General features: G+C 39.5%; 1 protein-coding gene across 3 annotated transcripts in view; it reads left to right on the forward strand.

Annotated features, from left to right (window-relative positions):
- Positions 1–1,555: 1,555 nt before the first annotated feature.
- Positions 1,556–27,764, forward strand: part of CAPRIN1 (cell cycle associated protein 1) — a 35,678-nt gene continuing 9,469 nt past the window's right edge. The window contains exons 1-12 of one of the 3 annotated variants that reach the window (XM_049819745.1): positions 1,556–1,689; positions 2,055–2,263; positions 11,678–11,740; positions 13,693–13,779; positions 16,190–16,428; positions 16,546–16,628; positions 18,440–18,577; positions 19,941–19,993; positions 20,080–20,166; positions 25,182–25,337; positions 26,160–26,268; positions 26,741–26,802. In XM_049819745.1, the coding sequence (XP_049675702.1) occupies positions 2,057–2,263; positions 11,678–11,740; positions 13,693–13,779; positions 16,190–16,428; positions 16,546–16,628; positions 18,440–18,577; positions 19,941–19,993; positions 20,080–20,166; positions 25,182–25,337; positions 26,160–26,268; positions 26,741–26,802 (1,284 nt within the window). In that variant the 5' untranslated portion in view covers positions 1,556–1,689; positions 2,055–2,056. Of the gene's footprint in view, positions 1,690–1,915; positions 2,264–11,677; positions 11,741–13,692; positions 13,780–16,189; positions 16,429–16,545; positions 16,629–18,439; positions 18,578–19,940; positions 19,994–20,079; positions 20,167–25,181; positions 25,338–26,159; positions 26,269–26,740; positions 26,803–27,764 lie in introns of those variants that run through there. The other 2 variants (XM_049819747.1, XM_049819746.1) reach the window with 2 other exon arrangements.

Consider the following 27,764-nt stretch of genomic DNA (forward strand, 5'->3'; position numbering starts at 1 on the left):
ATAATCTAATATAAAATGACAAAGCATCGAGCTGCTACAGAAAATGCAGGCATACATCAAAAGTAGAAGCATAAGAAGCGATATTTACAGATGGAATGAAGAAAAAAATCTGACCCTTCAAAATTAACTACTACAGCATGAGGTCAAAGCAAGCAGTTTGTTGCTGGATTATAAACTTGAATTAACTCCCGAGAAGCAAGAATCAGAATGGAAACAAAGGCAAGGACTGCGTGACTGCATGCAGTGATTTGGCGAGGAAGGGTAATGAGATACCTCGCTCCTGTGGTGGAGAACCATTAGGTTGGCCCAGCTATTCGAGCAACAGTGCTCTTTCTTGTGTCAGCATAAAGGATTGTGTGGATTCATGATTAAACAGATTAAAGAAAAATTCAACTTTAAAAAACAATGGTAAAAATATAATCTTAAACTGGTATTACAACCAAAAAATCCCCCTCAAATTCACAATTACTGGGAATTAAATTTTCAGAGCCCTATATCCCAAAGTACTCCATCCATTAATTCCAGAAGGACAACTGAATAAATACTAAAACCTTTCCAATGTTATTTATCTCCCCAGCCTGCTGAAGGCAGTGGCATTTCATTTTCAAGCTGTACCTCTCTAAGAAGGCATAGCATTCATTCCAAAAACTCCTTTACTTCACAGAAAACCTGATGCTCTTTCAGTACAATGTCCTTAATATTGAAATAATTATTTGTTGTCAGCATATAAGTAAAGGTTCAGCAAGTGCTAGCTAGACATGGCACAGCTTTGGGTCACAGAAACACGTAAAACTAAAATCAAGTATGTTATGTAGTATTCGGGGACTGTATGTGGAGCGAGATGCAGGTACCTCCATGACAAACCCCAGTATCAAAGACAAATGAGGCAACTGTTTCCAGGCCCTGAAATGCAATTATTAAGGCCCAATTACACCTGTGGCACGCCACCTCTCTGGAACCCTCCCACATTTTTAAGGACGCGCCTTAAAGGCATGAATAAGCACAAAACATGTTTTAGAGCCACGCTTATGCTGGGAACGGCCTCGCTCCCGGGAAGGGCTCCGCTGAGAGGAAGACAACCCCCGCCACCTCAGTCAGACCCATCGCCTCAGCGAGGCAAGGCCCGGCAGCACCCCGCTCCTTCAGGGACGGCCGCAACCGGCCCAACACCGCCGGTTGTTTCAACGGGCGGCACAACCCAGTACCGGGCAGGCGAGGTGGGAGCTGGGCTGTGAGGAGAACCGGCCCCACGGAGGGTCCCGGCTCGGTGCGGGGCTGTGGGGCCGCGGCGACGGGCGGGCGGGAACGTGAGGCAAGGCGCCCCGCCTAGCTATTGTGTCTGGCGCTTAGGTGCCGGCCGCGCTGCCTGAAGGACCCGCCGAAAGACGACGGCGCCGCCGAGCGGGAAACACCTCCTCCGCCTGGGAAAGGCCGGCGCCGCTATAAAGGCGTTCTCCGCGGCCACTCTCAAAACGGCGAGGACCCCCGCGCCGCTCGCTCCCGGGGCCGCCTCGCCTTTACGCGCTGGCGTGCGCGCCCCCGCTCTCTCCCCTCAGTAAGCGCGGCGCGGAGGGAGCAGGAGCAGCGCGGGAGGCGTCGGTTGAGGCGGCCATTCCTACAGCGAGACCGCGGCGCGCTGAGTCCCCCCCTACACACACACACACCCCTCCCTCCCCCGAGTCGCACACGGTGAGAAGAGTGGCGAGGCCCTCCGGTCACCGGGGGGGGGGTGGGGGCGGCGATAGGGAACGGTCGAACTCGGGGAAATGACCGTTGGCCGGGGCCGGCGGCCGCGGGGTCACGTGATACTTCCCCCCCCCCCCCCCCTTTCCTCCCGCCGCGTCAATTCGCTGGGAAGGGAAAAGGGGGTGGGGGCGCGCGCGCCGGCAGGTGCGGCTCGCGCGCCCGCGCCCCCGCGCGCTCCTGGGCGTGGGGAAGCCGCCGTGTGCGCGCCCGCCCGCCCGCCCTCCCGCGTGTCCCCTCCGGCGGCCCGTTCCCCCGTAACGCGCCCTCGCTCTCTTCTCTTTTCCTCTCTCCTTCTCTTCACAACACAGAGATGCCCTCGGCTACCAACAGCACTATGGCGAACAGCAGCGGGAAAGCGGGCCCGGGTGGTGAAACTACCCCGGCGGCGGCAGCAGCAGCAGCGGCGGCCGCCCCGCAGCAAGCATCGGGTGGCAGCATCACCTCGGTGCAAACCGAGGCCATGAAGCAGATCCTGGGAGTGATCGACAAAAAGCTGCGCAACCTCGAGAAGAAAAAGGTGCTCTCCTGTCCCCTGCGGCCGCGGGCTGACCGACCACCCCACCCCCCCCCCCTCACCCCCCCCCGCCCGGCCCCGGGCCCCTCGGTCGCCCACCCTCCTCAGCCCGGGCAGCCCCCGCTTTTTGGCGAGCGTCGCGCCGTCTCAAGGGACGTTGAACCGCCCCGTCCTTATTTTCCCTTCCTCTTCCTTCTACCGGCGAGACGGCGGCCCCGCCGTCCCCTCCTGGTCCCGGTGGGCGAGGGAACCTACGGCCTCCGCGGGTTGTTCCCGGCGTCGCCCCCAGGGGCCGCCCGCTGGAAGGTTCCAGAAGGGCGAGCGCCTCTCTCCCGGTCCTTTTCCCCCCTTTCCCTTTCGGGGTTCCCCGGCCCTGTCCGTCGGCTGCCCTCTCCCGCGGCCTCAGCAGCCAGCCGGGCGCGGCTCTCCCCCCCCCTCCCCTTCCCGTTAGCGGCGGAGGGCAGAGGCCGGAGGGGTCGTGGCTGCCGCCCCCCCCCCTCACCCCAGCCCCTCAGGCCGCGATCCCCCTCCTCGCTCCCGGCGAGCCCCCTCGGCGGCGCGGCTCCCATCCCCCTCCCTTCCGCCTTTTGTTTCCCTCGGCGGGGCCTTGCCCAGCCCCGCTCTCCTCAGGGAATGGTCCCCCTATTTCCCTCATTCTCCACACCCCCCCACCCCCAAATCTTCTTCCCGCGTTCCCCCTTCCTGGCCCCGGAGCGGTCGAGCCGCGGGGAAGGACTGCGGCGGGCCGGGCTCCCCTCGGAGGCCGTGCACATGGAAGCGGGAGCTAACATGGCGGCGGCGGAGGCAGCCTCAGCCTCTCCGACGGAACTGCATTGTGCGAGCAATCTGCACAAAGCCGGGGGGCCGCCGGCCACCCCACCCAGGGATTTTTTTAATTTATTATTTTTTTTTTCGTCTCTCGTTTTTCATCGCCCTAAGCTCACCCCTCTTGGAGCCTGAGGTCAGCTGGAAGCGGCCTTTAAGGAGTTATTTTTAGAAAGAGCAGCTACTAAATCCGTGGTCCTTGGACGGGTCGAGTTGTGACAGAAGAGGAAAAGGGTGTTGTGGTTGCTTACGGTTTATGTGGCACCCGCTCGGTGTTGCTAGATTAAATGAGCCTCAGAGGGCTTTCCAGCCTACAGGGTGTGAGGTGTCCGTCAGAAAAATACGAACATAACGTGTAGCCTAAAGACTTGCTTCAAAACACTGTCATACCAAGTTAAAATTAGGGAATACTAAAAAATAATTTCATGCCTGCGTCGAAGCCCTGAATCTGTTTCTGCTCTTCGAAGTAGAGAGGCGCAATTACTCTTCTATTATTTCTTCTTAACTAGCCCTTTAGATCATATAGTAGTCTAGACTAGTATTCTGTATTTGTATAAGGTGGAAATACAAGCTGTAAATCAGTCTGTACAGGGGAGTTGCAAATGAAACAAGCTGTGCTTTACCTGTAAATATGTGCAAAGTGTAGTTTCCTACTTGAAAAATGGCTGTGGGATTTTCCTGGTTTTTAAAAATTAAATGACAAAAAGCAGCAAGCCCAGAGCTTTTAGATGAGTTTTAGAACTGGAGGATCTTTTCTTGATCCTTGACAGAATACTGTCACGTATAGATAGGACAAGATGTCTGTCTTAAACTTGCCATTAATATGTATGAATGTGTGTGCACACAAGAACACTGGTCGTCAACTTGAGAAAGAATGCAGATCTTTCTTTACATCTCTAGTTGTTTCAGTACAGTAAAATGGTTTGAAATGATTATTGTATCTAACATACACAAAAATCCTCTAAAAATATTTTTCTATGATGTTCAAAATGCATATTTTAAAAACTAAAATTAGTAGGTGAACATTCTTCTGATCCATTCTGTACTTTGAAGTAATAAAGAGGATAAGCACACTCTTAAATGGTGTGGGGGTCCACATCCCTTTCTAGTAGAGTTTTTATTTGTCTTTTAAAATAAACAGTTTACACCTAATTTACACTTGGCTTAGCCATTCTATTTGAATGGACTTTTGGTCAACTTTCATAGTATTTTAAGTCAGTATGATGTGTGGGAAGCTATTCTGGCAGAAGAGAGTGAAAATTGGTGCTACTGTTCTCCTGAAGGCCCTAGGGGTTTTTTTTGTGGTTTTTTTTTTTTTGTTGTTGTTGTTGTTGTATATCTGTGGTGCTGTTGTAACTATGGTGTCATAGCAAGTGAATACAGGGGATGAAGGGCCTTTTTCCTGGAAGTGGCTTCTGTTGAAAGATCTTCCATTAAAATTATGTAGAGTATCTCTTTTTAGGGTAGTCTGTGCTAGGCAGTGAGGGCTTAAAAAAGAAAAGGCAAAGGCTAGATCTCTAAAAAGAAAGGCTAGGTGTGCTCTCACACAGATAAATCAAAGTTCAAAGATTTCCCTAAGTCTTAATGGGCTGAAGAAGTTCTGAAACGTGCTGAAGTAGGACTCTCGTGTAAACGCTATAAAAGTCATGAGATATTGTTCTTGGTGTATTAAAGCAGAATTACTAATTTGTGGGCTTGAGCCTCTCCCTTGGTGGGGGAATCAATAGTTCTTTAGTTAATCAACTTTCTTTAATAAAGAGAACATTGTGTACTTAGGGCCCTGAAAACAAAGCTTACTGTACACATGGGCATCCATATTTTTATATTATTACTTGATAAGTTTACTGAAGTACACAAATTCATTCACTTTGTTTTGAATCTTTTGCTGAGAATTTTTTTTTATTAACCACCCAGAAAGTAAAATCTTACCGGATACCACACAGGCAGGAGTGGGTGAAAAGCCCAGTAAATCTCACTGAAAACTTATGCTTAGTTGAACATTTAATCCTTTCTTTTTCAGCAGCTGATAATGAAGGCCAGTAGAGATGATTTTGAGAGCTTTGTATTTGAGAACGAATACAAAAATATACTTGCCTTAGACACATGCTTTTGAAAGTTGAAAAATAATTGCTCTGTAAGAGGTACCATCTTAGGTTTTCAATGGTATGGGCAGCTTTTAATTGAGGAAAGGTTGCTCTTTATGAATAAATCAGAAATTTTGAAGTAAATCATTTAGTGTCATGTTTCCTTCTAAACTCTGAGGATAAAATGGTGTGACCATAAAAATACAGTACACAATTTCAAATCATAGTCTTTATAACTTAGTTCTGTACTATTTTGAAAGTTTCTGTATAAACTAGAAATACTAGAGTATTAGTTATGCTTTCATTTTCTCCTCCTAAAAGTGATCTCATTATTTGAAAGAATGATTATCACTTGTGTTAAAAGGAACTAGGATAAATGGAATTGCTGTTCATAAATCTATGTGAAAACATGGTCTGAAAATGTCTGTGTTCTACTCTTCATATTTGGAAATGATAGGAATGCTACCCTGTTTTCTTCCTCTGTTCTTAGGTGAGTAGTTATTTGTATGTGCATGGCTGGGGGTATTTTCTCTACAAGACCTTCAGACGTGCAACTTGAGTATATGTTGACAAACTTAGTTAATTTAAAAGTTGCATGAACTCCTCTAGTTTTTGTTAGGTGTCTGAGGTTAGAATCCTACCAGGTCTCTAGCCAGGTTCCCTAGGAGAGAATACTTCAGTAAGACCTGCGGTTTTTTTCTTCCCCCACCCCTTCTGTTTCTGGGGGGGGGGGTGAGGGGGGGGGGGGGTTTAGAGGGTAAAACCTTTCCAAATTAAGCCAATTGAATGTAGATCAAACTCGTGTCTTGATACAATGACAAATGAAAAAAACAAAAGTATTTTTGCTTTCAACTTGTGTAATGTAGCATAAGCTATGTAAAAACAGTTTTAAAACCCAAACGTTCTCTCAGAGGGACAAAATATCTCATTTGCTAACACATGGTTTAAGGTGTGGGCATGTGATCACAAAGATTATTCTTGAGCAACTGTAAATACAAAGTAAGCATGTTAGCTTAAACGACTTGACATGACTTGAGCTTGGTGTATACAGTTAAAAAGATGGCACACTTTAGCTGTAGATGGTAACTTAAGATGCTGTTGCTTTATCAGCCTGTCTCTGAATTTCCGAATAAGTGTAATCCTGACTGAGTTGAAAAATGAATACTTAAAAAGTGCCTCTCTTTATTATGCAAGAATTTTCACTGGAACAGTAGATGGATATTTCAAGTTGATCTGACTTGGTTCAACAAAAAATGTTGGATTTCCCATAGGAAACAATTACAAACCTATAGTAAAAGCTGAGATCAGTTTTCTGTTCTTGTAGGTGCAGCTAATGATAGCAGGGAAGCGCCGCGCTTCAAGTTGCCTGTCAGTAGCAGCACTCTTAAGTGCTTTTGCACCATTATTTGGGTCACTTGGATGTTGAAGGCTTGTGAGTGTCTCCAGAAGTTCTCCTTCTGAAGCTTGGTTTCAAATTTATCTTTGGACATTAAATGTGATTTTGAAACCCAAGAAATTGTAAAATTCATTTGCAACTGTGTATTGAAAGCTTGAATCTTTCTTTGAAACCTCTCTGATAGCAGTTTTGGATAACCAAGCTTCATCTCTTAAAACCCAAGCAGGTTTATCTATGAAATTATCTGGTGGTTGGTACTTTATGTTTTCAGCTTGCTTTGTTCTGTTTTATGTAGCGTAGGGATTATTTCTCATAGCAAGTTCTGTAACTAGATACACGATGAGTCCTACAAGCTGTGAAAGATTTTCTGGTTTCTCAGATGCTGCTTTGATGCTTTGTTGATGTTTTCCCATTTCTTTCAGAAGAAAAAGATACACAGAATGTGTTGGGAAAGCCCAGTTTGTGTTCTAGAATTCACTTGCTGTTGTAAAAGTGACTAATTTTGAACATAAATGATGTGTAGAACAAAATCTAGGTCTCTTGCAGTGTAGTCAACTTGCCTGTAGATCATAGTGTTTCTATAGGAAATACTGTATGGCGATTTGGAAAGAGAACATACATAAGCAGCCACCAAAACTTCTAGGAGTTGCACTCATCTGTGGTTTAACTTAGTTCTGGTTACTGAAGAAACAATTTCTTTTTTTCTCTGTAGTCAACTCATCAGAGTTGAAGAGGTTTACAGTTTGACGATTGCACATAGCCATCAGTTCTGCGTTGCTTCGGGAAGGAGCGGGTTCTGCTCCTAGCCATTCTTGTATCTGTATCTCTGTATGTGTTTGGTTGGATCAGGCTGCTGACCCAGCTGTCAGTCTGGCCATATGGCTGTCCTTGTTGGTGGGTGGGAAGGGTCAAGAATGTGTGGTGAGCAGGAGGATACCCCTTTTGTGATCAGTGTCCTCTGGGGTAAGCTGATCGTGAGACTGCAGTCTCAGAATTGGTGTGTTTTTGTCACTCGCTTAAAACTAATACAGCATGGAGATATTTTTTCCCAAACTGTCAAACTTACCTAGCAGACTTTGGGGAAAAAAGAATATTTACAACAGTTATTTCAAAAATAAATTCAGTTTAAACAGAAAACCTGTGTTTGTGTTCTGAGTATTGATAATGCTTTATTACAGCTTCTTGGTTATAACTCAGGACTGAAACAGCTTCTTGTTAGGTGTGTACCCAGACAGTGAATGTGAGAACTGTGGCAGTTTTAGGGAGGTTCTGAACTTCCACGTTTCATTAAACTGATACAGTTTAAGTGTTTTTACCTTCTTGATTTTTTTTCCTGCCTATTTTTCTGAGGAAATGGGAAGACTTTTATTTTTTTAGTCATTTCTGGGCAGTCTTTTGCTGAGAATTTAAACTGGTGAATGAGTGTGGAGATGATGGTGGAGGGCAGATAAATTACAATGCACAGGTTAACAAACTTCTGTTTTGTAGCTTGGCTTTTCTTTTGCTTCAGTGCAAAATGTATTAGGCAGCTATTTTAAATTTTAGATTATCTTAATTGCTTAATGCTGTTAGAAAAATACATGCAGTTTTTTAGGTATCTCGGAAAACAGACTTGCAATAGTTCCCTCCGTCTTTTCTTTATAGTGAAGTGTGCGTTAGAAAATGTTGACCTCAGCTGGTGGAAGAGGTTGCCTTCTCCCCTTCCACCTTGTCATAGACACTTGAGCGGCTGTAACTGGTATAAACCATACCATTGAAATTATCTGGTTAAATATAGCGCCTCCCTCCTCTCCTGCTCTTGGCCCCCTTTATTAAGGGTTATTTTTAATTGGATCATTCCAATGATCCAGTTTATACCATAGCACTGTAAATGACTGTAACAGCACAGCTGAGTGGTCAGGCATTTTTAAGACCAGTATTGTTTTTGAAGCTAATACCATGTAACCGCATTTATTTTATTTTTTTATTTTATGTTTCACTTCAGGATGACGTTTTTGAGGCAATTCAGAGGAGGTAATGAGAACTTGAGTGTGAGTGTTAACCGTAATAAAGTAACTCAATTTTGGATTCCTATTAAAATAAAATCTAGGGCATACTTAAGCAATGAACACCACCACACACACATCTGACTCCAGCCCTGCAGTAGCCTGTATGTAGTGCTTTTCTCCTAGGGAACTCCAGAATACTTCAGGTATCTCAGTGGAAAGAGAGCTGAAGCACAGTGGCTTGCTATCTGCAGAACTGGGGTCTGCTGACTCATGAGCTGCTTAATAGACAATTTATGTGCTTGCTTTGCCACTTGATTTTTTTTCTTTTTTTTTTTTTTTCTGCTGGTTTAGCTTTTATGCTTCAAGATCTATATCCATGCTGAGTGAGGATGAAGTTGTGTAAGGAGGAGTAAAATTAAGAAAATCTTTACTTCTTGCAGACACTGCAGTGGGTTGCTAAGCAGGAATTTTACTGCAGTTATTTTACAGCACTAATGCTGCTTAGATTGCTGTTAGTTGACGGTACAGATTAAAAAGAAAGCATTTTGCTTCCTTAATATTTTTATGTAATGCAGCATTTGGATTGTGCTGTGTCTTTGGGATGATAGAAAAATGCTTACTTGGCATTTGAAATCTGTGTGATTACATATAACTAAATACACATTTGCTTGGCCTCTGCATTGCAGCTGAAAGGGCTTTCCTTTTGCTTTTACTTTTCTGATACAAAGGTTTTTAAGGAAGAAAAATCAAAGAGAATTAACTTTTCTTCTATTCCTAATGATTAGAAATAGACATATTGCTCTTTGGTTTTTTTAATTGATAAACTGCTGAATAAAAATGAACAAAGCATTTACATTAGACCTGAGAATATTTGACCATTTAAGGAAAAACTTATGCACTGTTTGAATATGTTATTGCAATATACTTGATCTGAAGATACCAACCATGCTGAAGTAAGGATGCATGGAAAAAGTATGCAGAAAAAATTGTAGTTATTTAGGCTATTTTTGTTTCTTCCCTCCCTTAGCCACTAAAATGGATTATATTGAGCTTTTTGCAGCATAATTTTGCAATATATGTTTTCTTCAGCAAGGTTGACCTAAGTAGTGTTCTAGAATTTGGTGTTCTATCCTGTTGGTTTTACTGTTGTTGTTGTTTATGGGTTTGTGTTGGAAACTGGAGCACAGAAATCATTGGCATTTTTTTAATGCATTTTTGTAGAAACTGTTTAAACTGGCTCGTATTAGCAGGCTGTTTACTGTGCAGCTTCACAAACAATTGCATCAGTGTGACCAAGGGAATTGTAATCTGCAGCATGGGAGCAAGTGACTTGCTCAAGTAGGAACTTTTTAAAATTTCTTTGTCTGCCAGTTCGCTGTAGGATTTAAGCTACCTTAAGCAGCGAAGGTGTTGGTTCACCTGGCTGGCTTTGCACTGGGGCATTGCAGTGTTTGAGCTCTTTACCCTCCCTTTTTACTTTGCATCTCAGCTACGATCTCTTAGATCATGAAAACTACTTCTGTGATTGTCCAATCATGTCATCATCTAATCTAAAATTAGTATGTGGAAGAGTAAAATGACCTTATTTCCTGTTGTGGATTTCCAATATGCCAAATGCACTTTGGGGCGCTTTTTTTTGACACATTATGAACTTTGGCTGCTGCATTTTACAGCTATGACCCTGCTAGTGTCTGTCCCCAGCATGAAATGCCCAGTAATAGACTTTTGGTGCTTGGGAAGTTCTTCTTTGACTTTGCCTAGGCCGTTACTGGCTCTGATACACTGAAAGATGAAGTAGTTAAGTGTTATATCTAATCTGTAGGATTTCTAAATAAATAAACTGTTGTTGCTAGGTGACATCAAAAGGACCAAGTCTCATAAGGGTGGTTATGTGTTTCAGTAAGTGATGCTGGGCATCAAATACGTTGTAAGAGGAGCTTTCTTGTTAAACTGTTTCACAGACTTCGATCTTTCCAAAAGGTCTGAGATTGAGCATGGAAGTTGAATTAGCTAGAAAGATAGCAGTAAAATATTTTTAACTGAAATGTCCTCAAACAAAAATAGTAAAAAACCAAAGACCACCACCAACAAACCCCCCCTGTCACTCAGTGGCAAGTACAAACTCTGAAACAATGGTTGCATCAGGGTTTTAATTATTTTACCTTCAAAATGAAATATTTCTGTTTGCTTTCCTTTTCAATTTGTTGTTATGCTAGATTGGAAAGATAATTGTTAAGGATTCATTTTAATAGCTTTCTTTACATAAGATAAGGCAAATTTCATAAAAAATAGAATCATTTGATAATACAGAAATGGTGAAAACTTAGAGTTTAATAGTTAGGTATGTTATTCTTACAGACTTTGCTTCCTTTCTAAGATTCTTTCCAACTTAGCCTGTAGAATCTTTGTCACTTGGGCATGCATAAGTTTTACCTGCTTTTGGCCAACGTCAGTGTTTTTGCATGGTTTTGTAGTTTAAGCAGGTTAGAGAACTGATCCTGGTGAAGATTAACCTAATGATTCCTTTTTCAGTTTCTCCCCATGAAAAAGAAATCTTAATGCTCTTGAACAAAAATATTTTAGAGCTTTAATATGAATGGTGTTGGTGGGCATTCTTGTGCAAAGGATTGGAAACTCTTTTGAATTCTTAAAACTATCTTAACTGATGCAACTACAAAGAATTACAGTTCTGAATCTTAATAGCATTGACAGTGGTTTTTTGCAGCCATGTTTTTGGTATTGTAGTGATAAAGTGGTAATAAGCTCTGACTCAGAACTGAATTCAGCTCTCTGTTGTTTGGACTGAAGGCAATGTGCATTGAGAGCGCTTTCCCCATTAGGAGGAACGTGTATGTCCTCAGAAATTAGACTAGTTATGAAGACGTATTTTGATAGCCAAATAAACAAGGTTAAAATATTTGTTTCTTAGGGAAGTATTTATATTTTTTTAACCCAGAACACAAGTTTTCTCAGGTACTATTACTACATGACATTTGCATGTTTGTGTAATGTGTTACAGTCTGTTTACGCTGTAATATTAGAGTACCTAATTTTGTTAGCACAAGTAGAAAAAAGCAGTAACCTGATTTTGGATCTTCATTGTAGCATTTTTCTTTCTTTTCAGAGCAAACTTGATGATTACCAGGAACGAATGAACAAGGGAGAACGTCTGAATCAAGATCAACTGGTAAAAAGAAAAAAACAAACCACAAACTAATCGGATTTCAGTTAAATTGTTTTGTGATCTTGGTGGGGAAGGAAGGGATGACTTTCACTTCTCCTTTCCCTTTGGTAAAAGCTAGATTTTTCTGAGCTCTGACTTGGCCTAATTTTTTTTATTGCCAAGAACATCTCAATTTTTCTGTTAATCAAAAACTGAAAGAATGGGTAGGGGAACGTATTGTAATGCTTTGTGCTTGTTGAGGTTAGGTTGTAAATAAGATGTGGTGAAAATTGGCATACATTATAACCTAAGACTGTTGAAAGAACTAAATGATGCCTTTGAAGTTCTCTGGACATCATCCTTTTCTTTGCAGAAAATGTGCCCAGGGAGAACTTAAGGAGCTTAGTCACTTGGTGGTAGCTTGTAAATATTGTGCAGTCTAGTTAGAGATGTAGCCTAGACCAAGGGCTCTGAAAATAAGCTACGTTCATGTGTATATCACAGCTATCAGTGCAGCAGATGGTGATGCTCTAGATAAGCTGGACTTTATGTATGCTGCCTCTCTCCTTGTTGGGCCTGGTTCTTAAAGTAAGCTGTTGTACAGCTTGACTAAGCAGCAGTTTTCCAGTTCTAGTAAATATAAAGTAAGTGTCAAATTAAATTCAGTTGTATGATGCAAACATGCATATTGATACTTAGAAATTACCAGATGCTCAGTAATCAACAACGTTTTGTTGATGATTTTTAACATTGAAAAAAGTGAAGGAAAAAAATGTACCCTGCAACTATTGCAGCTGTTCACAATTAAAAGAATTAGCTGCTTCTCTTGGTCCATGTGATCTTTTTATCTGTCTAGGCTTCACTTTGGTTCTTCTGTGCCAACTGAAATACAAATGATCTGTGTATTTTTATTTTTGAGTGGCATATTGTGAAAATAAACCATGATAAGTTTTCTGTTTGATGAGCAAGGGGGAGTAACTGAAATTTCATATTGAGGAGGGAAGCTCATGATTGAGTTTATGAATACCACAGCCTAACTACCACACTTCATAAAGATAAAATCCTTTTTGGTTGGAGAAATGCTGAAAATATTTGTTATTTTCACTTACGTCTTCTGCTTCTACAAATCAGCTAAGAATGTAAAATTTTGTAAATCAGCTAATGTATATGTGGAATATGCAATATGTGTATAAATTTCTTAGTTCACTGTATCACAAATGGAAATTCTTAAGGAAAAAAAAAGCAAATACAGTTCATGTTCCTTGTTCTTCAAAGAAAGTAGGGCCTTACTTTTTCTTTGGCTCAATTGTTCTTACCAAGAACATACCTATTATTAATTTTGTCACAGCAGGAGTGTAAATATCTTGGCTGTTTGTTGTTTTTTTGTTTGGTTTTTTTTAAACTCCTGATCTGATTCTATGTAATTTCTCAGTACGGCAAAGTGGGTTTAAGGAGTTTGGATTGCTTTGGTGTAAATCAGAATATTAGATTTAAGAAAACAGCTAATAATAAAGATTTCTGGAGAAGGGAACATTATGCTCTATATAGCATTTTGATTTTGGCTCTGACTCAAGATAACTGAATTGCTTCTCAAACCTTTATCTCTTGAGCAGTTTTGAGTTGCCAGATTACTCTTCTCCCTCATTCCCCTGGCCTGCCAGTTAGTTTTTGTCAGAAACTGGCTAAAGCAGAACATGAAACTAGTATGTCATTTATGTGAGCATAAATATACATTTACTTTAACGTATTTATCTAAGAAACTAGAGGCCCTAAAGACACATGCAAGCCTTTCCAATATTTTGGCCAGTGAAAATAAAAATTTGACTTAACGTTGTTGCAGTCCCATTCAGAAATGCTGTGTCTTACTCAGGAACTAAAAATGTGGGAATTTGTTTGTGGGAAGTATGTATTTTTTTCTATTTGTGATGGTTTACTTTTGTGGTGTTTTGTGGTTTTTTTTGTTTTGTTTTTTTAAGGATGCAGTCTCAAAGTACCAGGAAGTGACAAATAATCTGGAATTTGCTAAAGAACTGCAGAGGAGTTTTATGGCTCTGAGCCAAGACGTAAGTAAAGAGCAAGCGGTGCAATGTGGGCTATCCAAACACTTAAGCTTTAAACTCTTTTTCACTGATACTAGATGCAGTAGTCACCTCTCTTTAGAGGGATGAAATGGCCATGGTTTCTTGTATGTTTGGCTTTTTTTTTGTACTTTGTGTACTGCTTTGTGTCAGGTTTTCTGAAGACTATTCCTAGAAGAATTTTCTGATGAACTACATAAACGTATGGGAACAAAAATAATGTGGTCATTTTCTGACAAAACAGAACTGTTGGAAAACAGTGTGATCACAAAACAGGCCTGTCATGCAACATTATAGATAGCCACTTATTGCCAATAGTAACATTTTCTTAAAAGAAACGGATTTCATAGGCCTGCTTCTCTCTTTGGCAAGTTGCTGAAGGGTTTCATTTTTTTATATTACCAAAGGGTATAAAGTCTCAGCAACTGAAAGCATTGCAGCTCCTTTTTCAAGATTCTTGCTGTCTTGTTAATTGCAAATACAGTCTGAAACTACAGTACAAGGCAAGATTAATACTGTTTTTGTAAGGGATAAGTTAACTGAATACTAGTAAAACAGGTGATATTTTGGGTCGGTGTTTGACCAAAGATGTAAAACAACAGTGTAATCAAGAATAAGTTCTAAAAGTCTAATAGACAATTCCAGTTATATGAACAGTTCTGCTTTATTTCGTGTGCTAAGAGCTGCAAACAAAAAGACATGCTTTAGACCTTTGCAGTATCATTGCAAGGAAGAATTAATTCTGGGGCAAGCTGAAAGGATAGCCTATTCAACAGAACTGGATTATTCTACATGCAGTAATACAGTTAGAGTTAATGACCTACGGAAAGAGCAGTACCATTGGTAGAACTCATTGTGTAGTCGATGTTAGTGCAGCAGACTGGTCTAACGAGTGTATTTAGTTTGTGAACAGACTATGATAATTTGAAGGGCATCAGCATCCTCACATTATAAACTGCTTTCTACATTTGATGTGGTTGTAAATTTGTAGACCTCTAAGCCAAGCCATTTCTTTGCTTTTCTTGTATCAGGCTTCCCTGTATGTTTATAGAATGTTAGTAATGAAGAACTTTTCTTTTTTGGACAAGTTTGCCCTGAAATATTTCCCTGGTCAGCTGAGTGCTAAAAGAAGCGAGTGAATCCAGGAGCAATAAGTTGGTGCTCTGCTTTCAAACTTGGTTGCAGTTTTTCCTGATTGGAGTTCTCATATAGCTGATTTTAAGATATGTCTTTGATTTTTAAAAAGAAGTTCAGATGCTTCAGAGGGAGAAAGTTACTGTCACGAGTTACACTTTTGGAAAGAGAAGATTAAAGATTTGTATTGTTACAAAGTGAGCAAGCTGAATTTTGGATTCTAGATGCTTGGATTAAGAATAAGAATGGAAGAAACGTCCTGTAGGTACAGACTAGTGATGCATTTAGTCCAGTATCATGACAGCAGTTGTAGAAGGTACAATGCAGAGTAAAGGCTGATGATCATCTGTCATCCATTCCCTTCCAGCATCTGTGATTCTCAAACTGAGAATGTTAAGAGAGTAGATGCGTTCCTGTTCCCTCTGGTGTCATGTCTGTGGACTTCATGTCCAAGAATTTGTTTAAATCCCATGAGTTGCCTCCCATGATATGTAAGCAACAAGAGTACTTTTCTTCATCTGTTTTAAGCTGATCTCCTAGTAGTTTGAATGAATGCCTCCTACTATCGTGGGATATGGTGAATAACCACTCTGTTCATGGTATCTGCTGGCCTTCATGGCCTTTATGAAAAATCTGGATCACCCTTACTCCTCCAAATTGATGAACCTAAGATTTAGGCTCTGCTCATAGGCAACTGCTTTGTCCCCTTAATCAGTTGAGTTGCCCTTCTCTGCCTTTTCTAATTGCTGTAAGTCCTTGAGTTACAGAAGCCAGAAGTTGTAAGTAGACACAATGTTTGTTTAAAAAGTACTTAATTTTGTACATTTTTGCCACTTCCATCTGGATCAAAATCACTTGGGAAGTGATCATAAAGGAAGCAGATAATGGCAAGCTGGGCTTGTTTCAAATAACACATTCATGTCTAAAGCTTTAGACGTGGTAACTGCAGTTACTTGACTGAACTGCATGTAAGTCATGTAGAGAAGTACAGATTTCATGCAAGAATATGATCAAGATCCAGTATGATCAAAGGTTTGTGGCATTGATTTTAAAGTTTGTCTTAATTTGCAGGGTTTTGACTGCTTAAAAGATATTCTTCAAATTTCACAGATTATTGATTGATAAGTGGCAGTTCAACACCAACATCCACCTTTATTTATCAATAAAAGACACTTCAAATTTATATACCCCCCCACCCCCCCCCGAGTTCACTACAGAATCGAAGTTTAAGCAATTTTAAATTTCTTTTTATTTTAAACAGATCCAGAAAACAATTAAAAAGACAGCTCGCAGGGAGCAACTGATGCGAGAGGAGGCTGAGCAGAAGCGTTTAAAGACTGTCCTAGAGCTACAGTTTATTTTGGACAAGTTGGGTGATGACGAAGTGCGCAACGACTTGAAACAAGGATCAAATGGAGTACCAGTGCTGACAGAGGAGGAACTGACAATGCTGGATGAGTTTTACAAGCTAGTGTACCCTGAAAGAGACATGAACATGAGGTAGGCTTACAGTAAAGTACCTTTCTTTATAATTTTCAGTCAGTTAACAATGTATTTGTACTGTGGTGATTTAAAGACTTGGTAAGACACTAACTCTTGCAAATTATTTTTTCTAAGGTTGAATGAGCAGTATGAGCAGGCATCTGTTCACCTGTGGGACTTACTGGAAGGAAAGGAAAAACCAATTTGTGGAACAACCTGTAAGTATAGTCTCTGTATTAAGAGATGGCACACTGAATTTGTGCTTGAACTAAAATACAATGTCTGATGTAAGAGAACTTTGGTAGTTGATAATCTTTGCGAGTTTTTGGAGTAGCTACGTTTTTCAGACCTTAGCTGGACTATAACAGAATAACTTATAACTGAAGTGTGAAGTTACTGTGTGGTGGGTTTTTTTGGTTTTTTTTGTTTGTGGGTTTTTTTAACTGATGCAGCATTACTCAGTATTTAAGCTTAGTCCATTCATGGTATTTCAGCAGTATTCTGCTGCTGTTGGTGCTTAGTAGCAATTCTTTGTTTTCTGGAAAAGTGTGTGTGAACGAGGAGCTTTGTCAATAATATGACCTAATACATAAACTGTCATGGCCTTATTTAGTGTGATGTGCTGCTCCCCTTTGTCTCATGCAAAAAGCATTCTGGTTTTGCCCTATTTCGATTGATTAACTCTGTGAATCAGGGTGTGATCATGCAGATGGACTGCTTTCTTGCAGAAATGTAAACTTTCACAAATACATAGTTTCTAACATTAGACCTTAAGAAAATGGCTCTGCTAGGCAGTTGTCTGTTTCTTGTATCTCAGGGAATTATTGAAGTCTCTTAATTGGAAATCAATAGGAAAGTTTTAGGGAAGGTAATCCTTTTTGGTAGGTAAAATGGCTAACAACTTTCCTCCTTTTTAAAAAAAATCAATTATACTTATTATATTAGAGTAATATTGAGCTGTTGAAAGAGGTTTTTGTGTTCTGTTCATAGAAAGTGAAACAATAGTATTGCAATTGTTACCTAACCTGCTTTACTGAGGAATGATGCACAGGAGATTGTAAGATACTGTGGCCTTAATGGTAATGAGATTTTCCTTGTTTGTGGCAGAACATCAAGTTGTTCATATTGTTGAAATGAAATTTTGTGAGGAGGTACCAGTATTTTTTTAATTCATATTTGTTCTGCAAGAACTCCAGTCTGAAATGGTTGTGATGTTAGGTCTTTGTGAGAGACCAAAGATACGTACCACATATTTTTCTCATGAAGAGGCGGAGGAAGGAGAAGGTATGGGGATAGTTTTCAGAAGAGAGGTGCTATATGTTCCTTGGAGACCTAGGCATTCTCTTACTGAATGAAGTTGGGCTGGGTATTGTTTCTGGATCTTGGGATGAACTTTTAGTGATATCATTGGCAGCCAGTGATGGTTCACTTTGTCTTTATAATGGGGATGAATGTTAATGTGTTTGTGTGCTCTTCTCTGTGTATATATTGGTTCATACAGTGATTATCACTTGCCAGATGTGCATTGTGAATCTTCCATTTTGAGTATATTGGTTTTTGTTGGCCTAGACAGTAATGCTGCCTTGCCAGTGTGGCTGATTTGTTTTTTAATTAGGAAATTACAAATAAATCAGTTACAGTTGAAAATTCAGTGAGTTTCTAAAACTTCCCAAACTGAAAACTAAGCAACCAGAGATTTTTGAAACAGGAGGAATGAAACTATGGTAATTACATTCATAAACTTTACCTCACTTTGAAGTGTTTCGCGACTCTTCTGAAGAGTATTACATACTCTTAAGATTCTCCTTGGCCTTTGGATTTTTCTGAACGGAAGTGGATTATTTATTGGTTTATTTAGTATGACGTAGTAAGACAGAAGAAATTCTGTAACAGTAGTGTCCGTGGACTAGCTTAGGGCAGCAACATCTTCCCAGCAAAAGGGTAATAAAATTTATGTGGGATCTTTGGGAAGGAAGGAAAAGATGATTAGGATTGAGTTACTGTTCATCTTTAACTTCCATTTTCCTAGATAAAGCGCTGAAGGAAATTGTTGAACGTATTCTTCAAACTAGTTACTTTGATAGCACCCATAACCATCAGAACGGGTTATGTGAGGAAGAAGAGGCAGCACCTGCACCTGCAGTAGAAGACGCTGTAGCAGAAGCTGGTAAGAATATGAAGATGCCTTGTGACTATCATATTTGTTTGTGTTGTACTGTCTTGTCTCTTTGGATTCATCAGAATGATTAAATTGCAAATGTAGTTTTAAGTGCAGAAAAAACCTCTCTGAATTCTTTAGGTGTGCTAGTGTTTTGAATAGAAATTGGTAGAATAGAAATAGATAATCAGGTATACATCTGGCCAGGCAACTTATATAGAGGCAGTCAGCCATTCATTCAGCCCTGCTCCGAGCCATGAGGAAAGAAAAGCAGAGCGGTGTTCCAGAAGAATTCTGTAAGGTTGACTCTTGCCAGCTATTTCTTTGGAGGGACTGTAATCCTTTTTAATGATCACATCATAAATGTCTTCCATCATGTGCAAGGAAAGGCTTACTGTTCTAACTGTGGAACATCAGCTGCATGAAGGAACAAAGTCACTTAGTACTGTTTTTGAACACATACTTCAGTATTTGTCTGTCCAATATGTCACTTGCTGAAATAAGAACCCAGGCTAGCAAATTATTTAGAAGCAGGTTTATGCAAATGAAAATCATTGCCAACATCTCTTTCCTATTTTGTTTTCCCGTAGAACTTCTCGTTATAATTTATAAACAAAATTTTGTTCATCTGTAGTATTAAAATGGTCAAAGATTGAAGTTCTGGTTGCCTGAGGCTTTTCCGTTTTTCAAAGGTTCCTACCAGTTTAATTGTTTCTCAGAAGGGGAGAATTTTTGAAGTAAAGAGTGTGCTTACATACTTAAGAAACTCAAGAATATGGTACCAAACTTTAAAATTAATGACCTTTTTTCCCTTTTGAATATGTTGTGGAGAAAATTGGAGTTTGGGGTAGCTGAACATTACTCTTCATAGCAAGAATGTAATGTGATTATTCTTCCTTTTAAATTCAAAAATCTTTGTTATTTCTGACATTCTTGTTTTCTTCATTCTGAACACAAGTTTCTTCATTTACCCTGTAACATGAGGTTTGTTTCTGAACCCAGCAGATACTTAATTGTACAAGTCAGCAATATTGAGGCTCTAATTTCAGATCTAATCAAAATCTCATCCCCTTGAAGATTTGTGACAAGGCGACTCCTTCCTTAATGTATAGCAAGCTTCTAATATTGGGTATTAATTTCACTCAGGAGTAAATGTGTGTCTGTTCATTCTTACACCTAGCTGTACTTCCTGGGTACTAATAGTCCAGAACACTACTTTAAAGTATATGCATTTGATAAATGACTACTGCAAAAATGCATCAGACTTCTTCAAAATTCCACTTTATTGGGGAAGATTTTTTCATCTAACTCTGTATCGTCTAGGTCTGTAACGTGGGGGGTTTTTCACATAAATGGTACATTTTTCTTACAGAACCTGATCCAGCGGAAGAATTTACTGAACCAACTGAAGTTGAATCAACTGAGGTATTAATCACTGGAAAGACTGTCATTTTGTATAGCTTTAATGCCACTTACTTTTACTTTCATACCCTTTCTTATTTTTATTTTAGTATGTAAACAGACAATTCATGGCAGAGACTCAGTTCAGCAGTAGTGAGAAGGAACAGGTAGATGAGTGGACAGTTGAAACGGTTGAGGTAAGATCTTGTGTACTGCAGGTAAAATTGCAATCCCTGTTTCTGCTGACTCGCAATTCATGATAGGTTTTAGTATTGCACCCTTTCTCCCCCAGTATATATATAAAAATACATATATTTAAGTAGGCTTCGACTCACTAATCATTCTTCAATGACATATTTAGCACAGGAGTACCTTAAATAAACACTATGCAGTCTGGCTAGGTATGCAGAGAAGTTGATTTTGTTCAATAGTGGCTTGCTTGGGAAAATGGGACATAAAAGTCTTTGGCTTAAAAAGACTTAAAAGATATATTTTTTTAAGACTCTCTTTAAGAGAACTTTGCTGCAAATGTAGAACTTAAGTTTATCTACACAGCTGCTGGCAGCGTGGCATAGTTGTGCGTTTCATTGAGCAGTTCCATGGAGAGGGAGCTGAAAATAAGTATCTCAATCTGCTCCAGCTTGCATATGCACATAATTTGATGTTAAAATATGCTTGTACATACATCTCCGCTTTCAAGAACTGTAGTTCTTCGAGTATTTAACTTGTTACTACTTTGCAGTTGAGTGGTTGTTCACTTGTGATGTTTGTGCTGCATTGCTATCGGGATCTCTTCCCAGTTTAGTAATTTAGATGTTGGACTTAACTACATGTACAAGTCCATCATTTTATTATACTAGAATTTGCGTTCTTCACGTACTGGAAAGGACAAGTCACATGGAGTCATTCAAATGTTAGGCATGTTGGAACTTGGGTTGTATCCATCTGTTAGGAACAGGTATGAGCAGCATCTTTCAGGTGCTGGAGACAATTTTTGATTCATTTTAGCCTTCTGCAGCAGGCAATTACAGATGGTCGATTTTTTTATACTCTTCCTTGGTATCTTCAGCCTCTTAAGTGTAGGAGTGGAGTAAGTGGTTAGCCTTCTGCAGCAGGCAATTACAGATGGTCAATTTTTTATACTCTTTCTTGGTGTCTTCAGCCTATTAAGTGTAGGAGTGGAGTAAGTGTTCATTATCTCTTCAAGTCATGAAAAAGACAGCAGCCATTTTGATCTGATTATCGAATCTGCCTGATTTTACTTTCAGTCTGGCTGAAATTGGTATCTTGCAGTGTTGAAGACTGCTAAGAGATTTAACAATACTTGGGATGGGTGTGAGGCTTCTAGAACTAACTAGGCAACTTTGCCATTTGTGTGAATGATTTTTGTAGTATCTTGTCATAGTATTCCATTCCCTTACTTAAAAAAACCTAAAATATCACTGCCATTGAATGCGATTTAAGAAATCTCTTTAAGAAACCATCTAAAAACACATGTTAAAGTCATGTTTGATTGGGGTATTCTTATAAGACACAGTATTTTGAAGTTAATACTTGATTGGCTTCAATCTGTCTTCAGTTACGTACAAATTACATCTCTGTTTCTACCAAGTGTCCAGAGTAGCTTAGAGGTTCAGTTCTCTGTAGTTCTTAATAAAAGTAGTATGGATGAGGACATAAGAGTATAGGAGATGTCCTTATGATTGAAGCCAGTTGTGCTTCCCTTTGTTCTTAAACTGTAAGGCTGTATTGCACAGTTGAAAACTCAGATGCTTCCTCATGGGAATAATAATAATATGTGGTAACTGTGTTAGTATGGTAAAAGAATTCAGGCTGTAGTTTTGTATCAGACTGATTTCAGAAACTCCTAATTTTCCACACATCTTTACTAGTCAGCTAAATCCGGATTACATCAGCTTTGTTTTCATAGAATAATGCAATATGAGAATAGATACTTCAGTTGTCCTTTCTGTCCCAATTTCTTGAACTCTGTACAAATGAGCAGTTAGAAAAAGAGTTGAAGCCTGCTTCTTCATAATTAAGAACTTTACATTCTGTTTTAACACAGGAAGGGGAAATTGAGAATAACTGTCTTTGAAATGACTCTTGCTGTTCTTACTGGCACCAAAATCTCATTTCTCATGGGAATGCAACTCAGTTGTCTTTAGGGAAGGTGATGATACACATTATATAGAGCCTCTGTGCTCTTCAGCTCAGGAGAGTTGTGGCATTATTATGGTAGGAGCTGCGAATGATAGCTGTTAATTTTGGAAGCTGATCATATTCTAAAAGAGAACATTTACGCAGAAGATTTCTGTGATTGTTTATGAAGAGGAAGGCTGTCACAAACTCGTCTCTTTCAGTAATGCTTGAGTAGATGTGATAACATTCAATATTTCTGTGGTATGGTATGTTTCTAGTTAGAGAAGTGATGGAGTCTCACAATGACATTTCTGTAGGGGCCTACCATAAGTTTTATAGTAAAGAATTTGCTTGTGAATTTTCAAAGTGTATTTGTGTTTGGATTCAGTGATGTTTTAATTTTGGTGAAGATGACCTTCATTGGTAAAAGTGGGGGGTTTGCTTCTGGGTTGTTGTTGTTTGGGTTTTTTTTTTGCTGTTGTTTTTTATTTGATTGATTATATATATTTAACTTCCTTTGTAATGAGTACTTGAATCTGAATCTGCTTTTATAGAAAGTTCTCTGTGTCTTAGGTTATGGAACTTTGATTGGATGGATGTGTGTTTATTTTGTGTAGAATTGGAAACTGTTCTGTGACTGCCAGAAAACAAGTTCATTCTGGTTGGTTTGTGGTCTCATTAAACTTCTGTTTTTGCCTCTCCTCCTTTCCTCCTTCTTTGCCCCCTGGCCTTCTATACCCTGTCATTCTCCTCTGATTGTGTCTGGGCAGCTCTGCCTACTGAGAAGGTCAAGGGATGTAGGGTGTCAGGAAGCAGGGTGTCAGAAGGTGAGTGTGCAGTTTGAGGAGTCAAATACTATTCTGCAGAGAGGTTCAGCTCCCCTAAAAGAAAAGTTTCACCTTGCGGCTGTGCCCCCAAGAATGAATGGAGATGTATGGTTCGGTAATAATTTGCTTTTTGAATAAGTGGTCCTTGAGTAGTCTTTGTACGTTTTCATGCAGCAGACTGTTAGAAAGCTGTTAACTTTAGAACTACATCCTGTCCATTGGCAACTCGATACACCAAACTTGAAGTTTTTTTTAGTAGTTTCATCCTACTATGGTTATAATGGGTCAAAGTACCTGGTAGTGATAATAAGACAAAAGGAATAGGCCCTAAACAGTTCCTTTTGACATGAAAAAAAGGGGGTTGAAAAAGACAGTGTAAAATATTAAACACTGCCTGTTTGTGGAAAAAGGAAAACATTTGATAAAATTCTGTTCCTGTTATGTGTTCTTAATTATTCCATCAGCTTCTGTTTTCTTGAAGATACTGAATTGTTATGAATGACTTGAACTTCATAAGTTGAGTGATAGTACTCAAGTAATTGAGAATATTTTTGGTAATAATTATGTAGCTAAGTTGCTGCTGGTATTACCTCTCAAGTTTCACCTAGTCATCTGGCTTGCTTTTTTTTCTTTAATTTTAAAACTTTGTCACGTGCAAGAGGTCTATATATGTGCTCTAAATACTTTCAGAAAAAAAAGAATTTCCACTCACGGGGCTTAATTCTTAATTTGGAAACAGTCCATAATTTTAAGTTTGGGGACTGTGTAATACAGCAGAGCAGTTGTGCTTGTGTTCCAGTGTGGACAGCCTTAGGGTGTAATTCTATGGGAATTGTCAAGTTGCTTCTCTTTGGATGGCTAATAGTGGAGATTTGGGTCTGAAGGGAATCTTGAAGAGGAATCTAGGTTGTGGTTGCTTTTTAGTATTGTTTAGAGATCTTTTTTTTTTTTTTTTTCTATTACAGATGGCTAGGGATTTGGTCATGGAAAGTCATTGGAGTTTGTGAGGCAATTGCATGCTCTGAATGTCACATACAAACAGTTTGTAAATTTGAGCAAGGAGTAGTCATACTGGAAAATGCTGTAGGTTTCTTTAGAATAGGACTGTTTTGTCACTTGTCATGACTGTTGTTCAAAAATCTGTCTTCTGCAGTTCTAATGAGAAACCAGATATTTTACATAAATATTTTGAACTTTCAGGTGCATGTATGCTAGTTTATATCCTGTGCAGCTGTAAGTTTAAGGCTTACCTGTTTATCTGGAAGATTATTAATAATTAAAAGCTCATGGGAATAGAGAAGCAACAGACAAATTATTGGTAATGATCTTTTTAAAGGGCAGTTGTTGACAGGAATGCAAACTGAAAATGGCACTTCTGTATTACAGGAGTAGCCTAAAGACCAAAACTGGTTAGGAACATTGAAAGTTACTACTTTGTGCAGCTTGACCATCCTTTTAACTATCTGTTTTCAAGCTATTTGATGATGGATGTTCTTAGATGCTTGTATTCAAGTTTTCTGGTTGCTCTGCTGTCTTTAAGGTGGTATTTGAAAGCATGTTGCCATTCGTCATACCTTTGTTTACGTGCGCCATATTTGAATATGTATAGTAAATCTGAGCCTTCTTGCCCGCCTATGAATTGTGCTTCTGCTTCTGGGCTTCTGGTGTCCTGCAATGCTGCCTGCTGTTTTCTGAGACCATAAATGAGCTAGCTAGGATAGCACTTGAGATAGCACTTGGGTCTAGACGTGGCTATGAAAATTTAAAATTTTGAAGCCTTAAGAAAGACCCCAAACTTCTGACTCTACTTAAATTTACCAAAAAGGTATAAGAGAATAATTGTTCTTCATCTGTGCATATTTCTGAAACTTACACTTCCCTGACTTTCTTTAAATTGCCAAATGTTGATAAATTGCTGTCTCAAATCCTGCTGTAAAAAAAAAAAATCCCTGTAGAATTGAACAAAGTTTTTGTTTGTACTGTTCTTAATGGCGAATAGAGTATAGATAGAAAGAAAATAGAGCACAGCCTGAACTTTCTGATCTTGTGAAGTGTTCAGATCAGTAGCTGGCCACCAGTATTGGCATGACTGTAGGAGGATGTAGTGTCTGTCTTCAAGAATGCTTTAGTAATTACATCCATAACGAATTACGCAATAGCCGTAAATTTCAAGAACTACTGAGTCGCTTCTGTGCAGTGTTACCTTAAGTTGAAATTTCAGCTGGTTGCTTGTTTCTTGTTAGGTTGTAAATTCGCTGCAGCAACAGACACAAGCTACATCTCCTCCAGTTCCTGAACCTCACACGCTCACCACTGTGGCTCAAGCAGATCCTCTTGTTAGAAGACAGCGAGTACAGGACCTTATGGCGCAGATGCAGGGGCCGTATAACTTCATGCAGGTATGATGGATCCACTGTACTGTGAAGCTAGAACCAAAGAAACAAAATAGCACTTTCTCACTGTTAGTCATGATTTAAAGAGCCTGCTGCAGTTTATTTGAAAGATAACTATGGTTTTGCAAACCATATAGTGCTGTATGGCAAGGTCTCATCCAAGGCCTGCAAACCTGTATTGCTGTCAAAGTACAGTTAGACTGTTACTTAGCTTTTCAGTCCTTGTTTGTACTATAACCTACAGAGAAGGCAGAAAGTTGTGCATTGTGGGGTAGCCATAGTGTATCCTGCTTAAGTGAGACCAGCTGTAAAATATCCCTTCTGTAAGACAGTTCTAAATTTTGTGTTAACAAAAAACTTCTACAATGCATGAAGAGAATACTTTTTGGGTAGCTTCTTGAAGGCTCTCTATTAACCCCTAAAGTTAGAACAACTGGAAAAGCATGGGGAGATAGCACAGTACATCAGAAAAAGCCTCTCCTCCTCCACAGAGTAGACACCTTGGTAACAAATGAGGCATACACTTCTTGTGTTCCTTTTTTTCTTTCTTCCTACGAAGTGCTAATTTAGGATAAGGAATAAAGAATAGTTTGCCACCTATTCTGTCTGGCTATTAAAATCTCCTTTTAGTTATCTTTTTGTCAGGTAAGCCCTGATTTGTATACATGGACTGAATTTAATTGATTTAAATGTATGGTAAAACCAGCAATTATGTAACTGTGGACTAAGTTTCCTTTATTGTGACCTGGTCATTTCTGTATTCTGAATGTTAATATTTTTAAAATACAATAAATTTGATGTGATTTTTTTATTTTATTTTTTTTCTAGGACTCTATGCTGGAGTTTGAGAACCAAACACTTGATCCTGCCATTGTATCTGCACAGCCCATGAATCCAGCACAAAATTTGGATATGCCACAAATGGTTTGCCCTCCAGGTTTGTAATGGTAAATCCTAAACATAAATATTGTGGAAGCCTGCAAGTCATCTATTAGAAATGCTTCAGTTACTGCTATATAGTAAAAGGTTCATCACAAGTAATAATACAGTACTGTTCAAGTGTGTTTTTCTTAGAACTACAATTGTACTTTTGAAGCATACTATTTGTAGACTTCAGATTCTTTCTTGCTTCTAGGTTTTGCTTGCAATTGTGGAACATTTAAACTTCTTATAAATGGGCAAAATGTAGTTTTGCTTAGTCTTTTGGAAATTGCTGGACAATTTTGCACAACTGGAAAAAATGTACTTTGCATGCAAATGGTAACTGGTATTTTGACTATAGCTTTGCCATGCTAAAGGGATAGTCATCTTTATGATGATCAGGTCTCAACTGAATTAGATCAGATGGTAATACTGTTCTGTAAAAGGTTTTATTGTACTATGTAATAAGTGGAATTATTTTACTTCAGTTCATGCTGAGTCAAGACTTGCCCAGCCTAATCAAGTTCCTGTGCAACCAGAAGCCACACAGGTAAAATGTTCAGTAAATTGTAGTTTGGATTTTAAATTGATTTTAGGCTTGATTGATGTTATAATAGGATTTAATTCCTAACTATATGAGAAACTCAAAAAGCTGAAGTTTTGATTTTGAGAGACTGGTCATCTCCATTATTTCTCCAGCATTGTTGGTTATAAGCTTTACTATATACATTTTTTATGCTATGCAGACATTGCATATTTTCTGTAATGGAGTCTTATCAGGCATTATCCTGTTCAGAAGACTGTCGGGTTCAAGGTTGAAGTACGAGTTTATTGAGGAAACTGCATTTCTAATTAGAGGCCTCTTAAACTGAAGGGCACAAGCACGGAAGCAGTTGCAGTTTGGACTGCTCATTCTAATGGCCCAATGTGGACTTCCTGGCAGTTACCAGTTCTTTCAATCTGTGGAGCTCACCTCAGTCTTCAGATTTGGTGTGTGGATGTGATTTTCATTTCACAGATTGACTTCTATGTTAGGCTGCCATAACTTAAAATTTGTATTCCCTGTGACAGTGGTGAATTTTAAGTGTTTCTTTCATGATTGAGAGGAAGGACTTTGGAATGCTGCTCTATGTAGTCTGCTCTAATGTAGCAGTTTAATTTGAGGTTTCTCTGTGCATTCTGTTCAAGATGGACTAATAATTTGACATGCCAATCTTTGCGTAGTATTCTCTTTCATGTTAAGCCACATATAGTAATATTTTTAATTTCAGTAGAGGCAAGTTGTTCTTTATTTGCTTATGTTGACAGAACTGCCAAAACGAAAATAACTTGATTAAAGGGCAGTATGTATCTGTTCAAGTGGGTGTTAGACCACAAATAGATTTAATGGATTGACTATATAGTTTGTGTTCCCTTCTTTTTACTTGCTCTGTTAAGGATTAGTCCCAGTTGCTTGCTTGGGTAGTATTTTAATACTGGGAGTTCTAGAGCAGTCAGAATAAGTTTGAATGC

Source organism: Accipiter gentilis, chromosome 17, assembly GCF_929443795.1.
Source record: "Accipiter gentilis chromosome 17, bAccGen1.1, whole genome shotgun sequence".
Classification (NCBI taxonomy): Eukaryota; Metazoa; Chordata; class Aves; order Accipitriformes; family Accipitridae; genus Astur; species Astur gentilis.